Source organism: Pipistrellus kuhlii, unplaced genomic scaffold (assembly GCF_014108245.1).
Source record: "Pipistrellus kuhlii isolate mPipKuh1 unplaced genomic scaffold, mPipKuh1.p scaffold_m20_p_3, whole genome shotgun sequence".
Classification (NCBI taxonomy): Eukaryota; Metazoa; Chordata; class Mammalia; order Chiroptera; family Vespertilionidae; genus Pipistrellus; species Pipistrellus kuhlii.
In genome coordinates this window covers 130846353-130857613 of record NW_023425529.1, presented here as the reverse complement: position 1 = coordinate 130857613, position 11261 = coordinate 130846353, and the positions used below count along the sequence as shown (strand labels likewise).

General features: G+C 37.7%; 1 protein-coding gene across 2 annotated transcripts in view; it reads right to left on the bottom strand.

The window, feature by feature from the left end:
- Positions 1-11261, bottom strand: part of PIBF1 (progesterone immunomodulatory binding factor 1) — a 190450-nt gene that overhangs the window by 37039 nt on the left and 142150 nt on the right. For both annotated transcript variants that reach the window (XM_036457160.2, XM_036457161.2), the window contains exon 15: positions 4567-4697. In XM_036457160.2, the coding sequence (XP_036313053.1) occupies positions 4567-4697 (131 nt within the window). The remainder of the gene's footprint in view (positions 1-4566; positions 4698-11261) is intronic.

The window sequence follows — 11261 nt, the reverse complement described above, 5'->3', positions numbered from 1 at the left end:
TAGGGGCCAGTAGCTCAGCTTCCCCAATCACCCGAGGTGGTTGCTTTTGGTACACCCCTTTGAGTGCAGTCTTGGTGTAGTTAAGCCTTGATTGTTGTTGGTACACTGGGAGGAATTGACCTCCAGGCCAATTGTCTGTGAGGACCCGCTGTGTCTATAATGGAAAAACTGCTGTGCTGGAGACATGCTTATGGTTCAGGCCTTGTTTCAGGGGGGCTTTGGTGCTCACTGAGTCCACCTCCCGAATGTGTCACTTATGGATGTGAGGAGTTGAAATTTGGTGTCTCACACTGACCTCTAGGTACACTGGCTTCTGGATCTCCAATGGGGTGCAGTTCAGCTACTGTCTGAGGCCACTCTGCAGGAGCTACAGTGAGAACCACAGTCCTCTCCTCCCCGCTTGGAGCTTGGAAGCTTTGGACCTGTCTGTACTAGGTTGCAAGTTTGCTAAGTTAAACTGCAATAGAGAAGGTCATTCATATGCAAAAGCCACTGCTTGAAGCTTGGGTATGTTTGTAAATTGTGCAGGGCAGAGTCTCAGGGTGTCACTAGGCTAGGGCATGGCAAACAGCAATGGCTGGCAGTCAGCTGTCTCTGCCTCCCCGCATCTTGCACCCCAGCACAGCAAACAATTATTCTTGCGTGCAGCTCTGCAAGCAAGCCACCTTCACGATGGCAGACTGCACAGCTTCTCCCCAGAAACTTGATTTCAGAGAGATTGGGAGCTTGTCTCTCTTCAGGTTGAAGAAAGCAACTCCCACCTCCAGCTGGAATCCACCGCCAGCCCACATAGCTCGCACGCCCCCATACCTCAGTTTGTTAGCACTTGTGCCCTGAATGCTCCTTTCTCTTCCAGTCTAGTTACAGAGCTTCCTTTCAGCCAGCTTTCCCATGGTTTTGGGTGATAGATGTTTTGTCTTTTAGTTGTAGTTTTGAAATTGTTGTGCACAGCAGCAGTTTAGGTGTGTTTACCTAAGCCGCCATCTTGGATCCTGGCATGATAACATTTCACATTCATGTTATCAGGGTACATATACAGCATCTCAAAAGCCATAATTAAACTATCAAAGCAACTTAATTTTTCACTTCAGAAGACAGTTGCTTTGGTTAAGAGCAAGCTTTCATATCCTGTGAAATATTAGTTTAGAATGTACTAAAATATTATATAATACTAGAGGCCTGGTGCACAAAATTCATGCATGGGGGTGTCCCTCAGCCCAGCCTGCACCCTCTCCAATCTGGGACCCCTAGGGGGATATCTGACTGCCTGTTTAGGCAGTCAGATGTCCCTCTCACAATCTTGGACTGCTGGCTCCTAATTGCTCACCTTCCTGACTGCCTGGTCACCCCTAACTGGCCTGCCCCCCAGGCCCCTCCCGCAGACCTGATTGCCTCCACTGCTTCTGTGTGCCGGTCTGATCGCCCCCAATTGCCCCCCTTGTTGACCTAGTTGCCCCTCACTGCCCCCCTGCCAGCCTAATCGTCCCTAACTGCCCCCCCACCCCCCCACCAACCTGGTCGTCCCCAACTGCACCCCCTGCCAGAATGGTTGCCCCTAACTGCCCTCCCCCACTGACCTGGTTGCTTCCAACTGCCCCCCTCTGCTGGCCTGGTCACCCTCAACTTCCCCCTTGCTGGCCTGGTTACCCCACGCAGCCTGCTTGTTCAGTCTGGTCGTCCCTCACTAATGCCCCTACCTGCCTGGTCGTAGGCAATCATCTTGTGAGGGTGTGAGGGTTAAGTTGCATATTACCTCTTTATTATATACAAAGTTTATGAAACACAGCTTTAAAGGAATCAGATGTTTAGCACTTTTTTTTGTAGTAGTAAATTCCATAATTGGCATAGGTTTTATGATTACTCTTGCTGATATTAAAGGAGTCTTATCAACATATTTTGAGAAATGTTATTTCTCACTTTATTTTTTTTTAATTTATTGATTTCATAGAAAGAGGGAGAGGGAGAGAGATAGAAATATCAATGATGAGAGAATTATTGATTGATTGCCTCCTGCATGTCTCCTACTGGGGATTGAGCCTGCAACCCGAGATGTGCCCTGATTGGGAATTGAACCATGACCTCCTGGTTCATGGGTCAATGCTCAACCTCTGAGCCACAAAAGCTGGGTTATTTTTCAATTTTAAGATAATTTTAACATGAAAATTTCAAAGTAAGCCAGTCAGAGCAAGACAAATATTACATGATCTTGCTTGTATGTGGAATCTAATGAACACAATAAAATGACGAATAAAATATAAACAGAGGTCAGACAAGGAGAAAAGGGGGAGGACATCTGTAATACTCTCAACAATAAAGGCTTTTAAAGAAATAAAAAAGTTGGTAATGCACATATGAAAATTTGTTAAATATAACATAAATACTAACAATATCATACACTTGTGTATGTATAGGCAGAGTGCTATTACAAACATTAAACATCATTTAATCTTCAGAATCATATAAGTTAGGTGCTGTCAGTACCTACCTCATTTTACAAATGAAAAAAATGGGTGTACTGTCCAATATCATGGCTATTAGCTACAAGTGGAAATTAAAATTTAATTTAAATAAAATTAAAAAAATTAGTTTCTCAGTAACACTAGCCACATTTCAAATGCTTAACAGCTAGTGGATATCATACTGTATAGAATAGATGTGATATGTTTTTATCACAAAGTTCTACTGAACAACCGTTTAGAGAGTTCAATTAAGTTGTTCCTATTTAAAAGTAAGTACTGGACTTGAGATCATGTAATCTACTTCCCTTTTAAAATCTGTTTTCTTTTAACTTCATTATGAAATATTTTAAAGTAAGAGAGAAAATATATCCATCACACTTCAACATATCCATCACACTTCAACAATTATCAATTCACTTAAGCTCTATTTTTCATCATTTTTCCACACTATTTTTTGGCTTCTCTTCTTTAAGTCAATGAAAAGTTATCCCCTATTCAGAATAGAACATAAGGAAGCAGTATAACATAATGATTAAGACTATAGAATTAGAAAGCAGACAGATCTGGATTCAAATTTTGGCCCTACAACAAAATTGTTATGTTCTTGGAAGAAAAGTTGCTTCATTTCCCTAGAACTGAATTTGCCCATCTTTATATAATTTTCTCCTACAGTCATCTGTTATTTTTCTCTATAGTCAACATTTTCAGCTATTTTAATTCTTAAATTTTTATCTAAGATAAAAATTCAAATAAAATTATTTGAATGTAATTGTGAAAGGGGCAATATTTTTTTCCACAGGCCTTTTATATATCCTCCTCTAAGATTACAAAATTAAAATGACTCAATACAAAATTCCAACTATAACAGAAACATACAATATAGGAAGAAAAAGTTTTATTAGCGGTTCTTTTCTCAATTCCCCTAAGATAACCAGGTACTCTGTAAATGATAAAACAAATCTATTGCCCCCTGTAGCTATTTGTAGAATAATTAATTCATTTGATTAATTTATTAATGTTGGCATATATATACACACATAATATATTCTAAATATAATTTTAAATAAGTTTAATCTAGAAAAAAATTATTATTTATGTTGATTTTTAAAGCATAAAAGTGATTTTACATTATTTCATCTAATCATCAAAAGTTATATCAAGAGTAAAGTTCTGGACCAATTATTTTGGCTGGGGTAGAAAACAGAAAAGATAATTATGTGATTCAACAACAACAAAAACACTCATCCTTTGGAATTAACCCAGAGTTTTATATTTTTGGTTATATAAAACTAAACTTAGGAAACGTAGATTTAAAAACTATTTTCTCCTTACTGTTTTCCAATTCCTTAATTTAACAATTTCCATTTCCATCTTATTCTCTGCTTTAATATTAATAGGTTAATAATTTATATATTTGAATAATTTATTCTAATAAGCATAAAATCTAACAGGTCAATAAGCCAACCATTTACAAATTAAAACCTCTTTCTTTATGTATAGCATTTTTTAATTGCAATTTAAAAAGACTAAAATGATCATATAGAATCTATTATATATTATAGATAAACATGTAAGGAATTTGGGTAATTATTAAATGGAGCAAGTCTTTTGGATAAGGTGTTATATAAGAAAACAATTTCAACCTAAGGAAGTGAAACAATTTTATTTACATTTACGTAATTCATGGGTTATTTAAATATTCAGAGAAAAAAAAGCCTACAAATTCCTTGGCAAAGTCAAAAGGAATCTAAGTAAATGTATACATTTTATGTTTAAAAAGTAATTTTGATTCCATAAATGGCATCTGGTTGTGTTCCCCTTCTCTCTTTGGTCAATCCACTAGAGATATCTGGGATTGAAGATAGGATAGTTGTCATGCCAGTAGAGTGCTATGTTAAAAGTGTAGCATTGTTGTGTCAAGCTAAAACGTCTGACCATAAAGTGGAATATGAACACCTAACGTGATATGACCTAGTTTTTCTAATAGAAATTCAATACTCATTAAATTTAAGACTACTATAATCATTTTTCTCCATAATATACAAACCAAATTCCTCTATAGCAATATTATGTTATTATTCAAATAAAAGATTTGTAGATGGTTTACCTGACATCTTTCTCCAGCCGTGTAATACACTCCTTTAATGAATCAATCTTAGAATCTCTCTGACGTACTGATTCAATTAAATATCTGTAAGGTTGTTGAGCTTGATTTAACAGAGAATTGGCCCTGTCAAGCTAAAGAAAAACAGATTTCATTAAAACCTAGAAAATTTTACAAGAAACTAAAAGTATTTAAAATGCTCTAGCACAGATACAGTATACCTACTCTCCCTTACAAGAATTACTCTGAAAAGCTTTCCCTGTATAAATTGGAAAAATTTAAAAATTATTAACCAATAAAGCTATTCTCAACAGCAATAATCACTGTAAAAGGAAATAAAAATTTAAATAAAATATTATTTCCAATTTTAGGGAAAGGTTAAGTATATTTTCTTACCATTTGTCAGTCTGAGAAGCTATGTGATGCAAAATTTATCTCCTTTTAATGAATATCCATTAGCTAAAAAGGAAAATCTTTTATTTGAGCTTTATTTTTATTCAAAATAATATAATCATAAAATTTAGTAATTTTCCCAAGCCTTCATATTTCCTTCCATTTCTATTTATAAAATAATTTATGTACCTAAATCACTATGTATAATTAACATTTTAAAAAACTATGGTTAAAATATTAACAAAATTTACCATTTTAACCATTTCATTAAGCATATTCACACTACTGTGTAACCATTGTTAGTATCTATTTCCAGAAAATTTTCATCAGCCCCAAAAGAAACTGTTCCCATTAAAACGGAAACCTCTATCCTCCTTTGTGTCTTTGTGAACTTGCCTACTCTAGGTATCTCTTATAAGTGAAATCACATAATGTTTGACATTTTGTATCTCCTTATTTTACCTAATGTAATGTTTTCAAGGCTCATCTATGTTGTACCATGTATCAGAACTGTATTCCCTTTTATTATGGTTAGAGGCCCAGAGCATGAAATTTGTGCATGGGTACGATCCCTAGGCCTGGTGTGAGATCAGGGCCATTTTCCTCTGCTGCTGGGAGCCAGATCTGGCCCCTACCACCTACCCCTGTTCCCTGTTCATCATCATGTGCTTAGAGGTTGCTGGCCAGGGGGGAGAGACCAAGAGGTTGGCTGTCCCACCGCCAGTTGCCTTCTGTGTGTAGGGTGACCCGCCGGGCAGGGAACTTTGCCTGGTGCTGCCCAGGTCCGCCACCACTCACCCCCAGTTCCCCTTTCCTGATTGGGCAACCGGGCCTGTGGGCTGGAGGCAGCTCTTGCATTGAGCATCTGCCCCCTGGTGGTCAGTGCACTCATTCAGGGGGAGCACTGCTCAGCCAGAAGCCCTGAGCTGGGCTCATGGCTGGTGAGCACAGCAGTGGTGGTGGGAGTCTCTCCTGCTTCCACAGCAGCACTAAGGATGTCTGACAGCCGGGTTAGGCCCGCTCCCTAGGCCCACTCCCTAAACTAGCTGTTGGACATCCCCCAAGGGCTCCTGAACTGCGAGAGGGCACAGACAGTGCTGAGGGAGCATCCCTCCCCACAAGTGTACGAACTTTGTGCACCGGGCCTCTAGTATAGGATAATATTCCAGTGCATGTTTATAGCACATTTTCTTTATTCATTTATCTATTGATGGATATATCAGTTGTTTCCACTTTCTGGATATTGTGACTAAGGCTGCTATGAACAGTGGTGTGTAAGTATCTGTTTGAGTACCTAGCTTCAGTTCCTTTGAATCTAGGTAAGAGTGAGGTGGAATTGCTGGATCATATGATAATTCTATATTTAACTTTTTCAGGACTTGCCAATTGTTTTCCACAGTGGACGCATCCTACCAACAATGTATTTGGTTCCAATTTCTTGACTTCCTTCCTGAAATTGCTATTCCATGTGCTTATTGGCTATTTGTATGTCCTCTTTGGAGAAATGTCTTTCGCTCATATTTTAAGTAGTTTCTTTTTTTTTTCTTTCTTTTTTTTCCTTTTCCCTTTTTTTGAGTTGTAGGTTTTCTTTATATATTCTGGATATTTAGCCCTTATTAGATATATTATTTGCAAATATTTCTCTGATTCTGCAATGGCTTTTTAACTATTTTTCTTTCGGTGCTTGCACTTTTGGTATCATTTAAAAGAAACAATTGCCAAATCCAAGGTCATGAAGACTTTCTCCTATATTTTCTTGTATGGGTTTTATATCCTTAGCTCTGACATTTAGGTCTTCATTCCGTTAATTTTTGTATACAGTATGAAATATGGTTCCAATTTCATTCTTTTACATGTAGATATGCAGTTTTACCAGCATTATTTGTTGACAAGACTGTCTTTTCTCCATTGAATGGTTTTCTCAACCTTGTGGACAAACCAATGACCATGTGTAAGTTATTTCTGGGCTCTTTTTGCTACTCCATCAGTCTATGTCTCTCCTATGTCAGCACAACATTGTTTTAATCATTGTAGCTTTGTAGTAAGTTTTATTATCAGATTAGAGGCCTTGTGCATGATATTTGTGCATGGGTTGAGGGGGTCCCTCAGCCCAGTCAGTACCCTTTTGCAATCCGGGACCCCTTGGGGGATGTCCGACTGCCAACTTAGGCAGTCGGACATCCCTCTCACAATCTAGGTCCACTGGCTCCTCACCGCTTACCTGCATGCTTGCCTAATCGCCCCTAACCACGTGCCTACCTGCCTGATAGCTTGAGTTGTCCAACTTTGTTTTTCCGTTTCAAGATTGTTTTGATCATTCAGGGTCCACTGAAACTCCATATGAATTTTAAAATGGATTTTCTACTGTAAACATTGTCATTGGGATTTTAAACTGATTCTGTAAATCACTTTGGGTAGTATTATCATCTTAACAATATTGTCTTCCATGAACATAGGATGTCTGTCCATTTATCAGGTCTTCTTCACTGTATTAATGTTTTGTAGTTTTCCATGTACAAATCTTTCTCCTGTTTGATTAAATACACTTAAGTATTTTTATTGTTTTTGAGGCTATTGCAAAGGGAATTGTTTTCTTAGTTTCCTTGTTGGGTTATTCATTTTTATCTATCTATCCATCTATATATCATCTACCTACCTATTTTTAAAAATATATTTTATTGATTTTTTTTACAGAGAGGGGAAGGGAGAGGGAGAGAGAATTAGAAACATCGATGAGAGAGAAACATCAATCATCTGCCTCCTGCACACCCCCTACTGGGGATGTATCTGCAACCAAGGTACATGCCCTTGACCAGAATCGAACCTGGGACCCTTGAGTCCTCAGGCTGATAATGCTCTATCCACTGAACATAACCAATTAGGGCCTACCTATCTATTAAAAAAAACCCAAACACCTTTATTGTTGAAAGTATTATATATGTCCCTCCTTCCCCCCCATCCCCGACCTCTTCTAATGGCTGCAAAATGGTCAAGTAAACCAATGTGTCATAATTTAGTTACACTACTTATAGTAATATTTAGGATGTTATCAAATTTTTACTAGCATAAAAAATGCTACAACAAACTTTTTTATATTATGTTTGTTTTCTTTTTAATTAATCTTTATTGTTCAGATTGTTACAAAGGTTCCTCATTTCTTCCCCCCTCCACCAGGTTCCCACCCCACCCTCCGCCCTCTCCCCATCCCCCATTGTCCTCATCCATAGGTGCAGTTTATGTTCAGTCTCTTCCTCCCTCCCTTTCCCCGATAGTAAATCCCTTTTCAGATAGTAAATCAGTTACTTAGCATTTTCTCATATCAATAATACCACCACATGCCCAATGATACATTTCACACAAAAGACATTTCCAAATAGGTCAACCAGTCTCATCCAGGCCCCACCCAAGGCACTCACAGATCAACACCCCAGCCCTATACTAATTCAACACATTCAGATCTAAGCCTTCATCACTTGATTCAGAAGACCCTCAAGTTCCCACAAAAGTTTCCAGCCATGTCTGAGAGGCAGCTGTGGGGCAGGGGCAGGCGAGGAGCGAGCTGTTCCGGGCCTGGCTGCTCCGGGCCTGGCCTCTGTTGCTCTGGTTCGTTCGACAACCAGCTGCTCCAGTATATTATGTTTTTTCTTAACATTTTCTTTGTTCAATTCCCCCCCCCCCCCCCCCCCCCGCAGAATATAAGATGTACTAGCTTAACAGATACAACTATTTAACGATCTTGACATATAAACCAAAGTTCTTTTCTAAAAGATCTTATTAAATTATATACCCAAATCAACCATAGTTTTTCTCCTAATTTATATTTGCTCTTTTTCCTAAGCAAATGTAAAATATATGTCAGCATAGGGCTAAACACAGCAATGTCAGTATTATTAGCAGGACCCTACTTTGGTACATAATGAGTCTCAAAGACTGTATTCAAATGTTGGATATGCAAAAACTGAACAATCACAACAAAACTGGTGGGTATGGGGAAAGAAGTATTTTATTATACAGAAAAAAAGATTCCAAACTACTCTGACCATAAAATGTTATTTAACAATAAAACTCTAGCATTTCATATGTTTAAATATTTTTTTCTTCTTTGCTTCATAACCCTTAATAAGTTCAATTGAGGCAAGAGACTTGCTGCCTTTCTGGAATAAGAAATGATTTATATATTTCTCTCAAATGAAGTACATTTATAAGATCAACGTTTAAAAAATAAATATGTAAACATATTTATTTTACCATTGCAATTTTTGTTTTTTTTGCCCCCACCCCCCAACCCCCCCCCCCCCAAAAAACAAAAAACTTTAGGACCTTAAAATGTAGAGAATACCAGGGTGGGCACAGTGGAAGGTACAGTACAAAGCAGAGAGAACTGGGGGTGGAGGTAGGGAGGGGCAGAAATAATTATTTTAAAATGACCAATCATGAGATCCAGCAGAAAAGAGAAGCCACCAGGGACAGACCAACTGCTAAAAGGAAATGTGCTTGCAGTATGGGTACTACTTTGTAAAAATTATTTAAATTACTCATCTGCATTATATTAGCATATTTTCTTTTGGTTACATTAAGTATAGGCCAAGAAGGGAGACCTCAAAGAAAAGGAAATGAATAGTGAAAGAAAAGACTTTTTTGGACACAATTCATTATACTGAAAGCAGAGCCATAAAGGAAAAAAATACCACTAATATTTTCTATAGTTTGGGTTTTAGTATCCTTTTACTTGCTTTGGTAATCATTCCTTAAAATCTATTACAATGTCACTGGAATTTTATTACTCTAAGTTATTTTATGAACATTCAAATATGCAGCTGGACAAAAATAAAACTAAGTTCCACTTACCTGAATAACCAGTTTTACTAGTCAATTAAATCAAACAATTGCCTTGACATTGTTTTCACAGAACTGACCCTAACTGAATAAACTGAACTGACAAGTTGCTTTGTATTTCAAAGTGCAGAATAGAGGAGTGTGTGTGTGTGTGTGTGTGTGTGTGTGTGTGTGTGTGTAGGGGGCAGAGGGAGGTGGGGGACAGAGAAGATAGGGAAGGGCTAGGGCATTTACATACAGACTGTAGTTAGCTGTGGTCTAGAATGGGCTATGTTTAAAGTTTATCAAGTTTAATTTCAATTGCATAAAAGTAAAAAAGCAGTTGTTAGCCTTAATTATTTTAGTTCAATTTATTTTCATTATAGCAATTACATATATTAGCTGTATTTTTAAAAGGTATCTTTAATATATAATCTACAAACACCTCCCTCTCTGAATAACAGAAACTACTGAAGTACTGTCAGTTTTAAGGATATGTTTCTTAATAAACTTGTTTGTAGGCATCTAAATCCCCCAAATTTATCTTAATTCCTCAGGAAATTAAAAATATGTTTATGTTGCTCAATAAAAAGTGATAATTTCTATTTTTTAAAGAAATATAATTAAATAATTTAATTCCTCCAAATATGGTTTTAAAGTCTTTCTGTAACTATAATTAGTATTAAAAAAAAGTTTTGTAATCACTCACTTTGCTTATTGTTAGTAATATTTCCTTATAGGAAAGTTTTAGTAATTAGTGACTCAGGAATCATATACGTAATAAGTGACTCATGACACATTTTATAGAATTGTTATTCCTCCTTTGTTTCAACAAAGTGTACCTATGATTCAGAGAAAAGCAATGACTGCCGAAACCAGTTTGGCTCAGTGGATAGAGAGTCGGTCTGCAGACTCAAGGGTCCTGGGTTCGATTCCGGTCAAGGGCATGTACATTGGTTGCAGTGGGGGGTGTGCAGGAGGCAGCTGGTCGATGTATCTCTCTCATTGATGTTTCTAGCTCTCTATCCCTCTCCTTTCCTCTCTGTAAAAAATCAATAAAATATATTAAAAAAAAAAAAAAAAAAGGCAATGCCTGGTTTTAACAAAACTAGAGGCCTGATGCATAAAATTCGTGAAAAGGGCTTGGCCCTCGCCACCCCAGCTGCCTTGCGACCCCTCAGCCCTGCCCATTGGTTGTTCTGGAAGGTCATTCTGCTATCTGGTTTAGCTCTGTATCATATAAAATTATGCATTTTGATTCAAATACCAATTTAACTTATCTATATACATAAAAGCCTAAGTGACCATTATGACCAGTCGACCAAACAACTGGTCGCTATGATGCACACTGACCACCAGGGGACAGTTGTTCAATGGAGAAGCTGCCCCCTGGTGGTCAGTGTGCTCCCACAGTCAACCTCCCACAGCTGGCCAACCTGCCATAATCCCTCCCCACAGCTGCCCCGATTGGCAAGGATTGGGACTGGGTG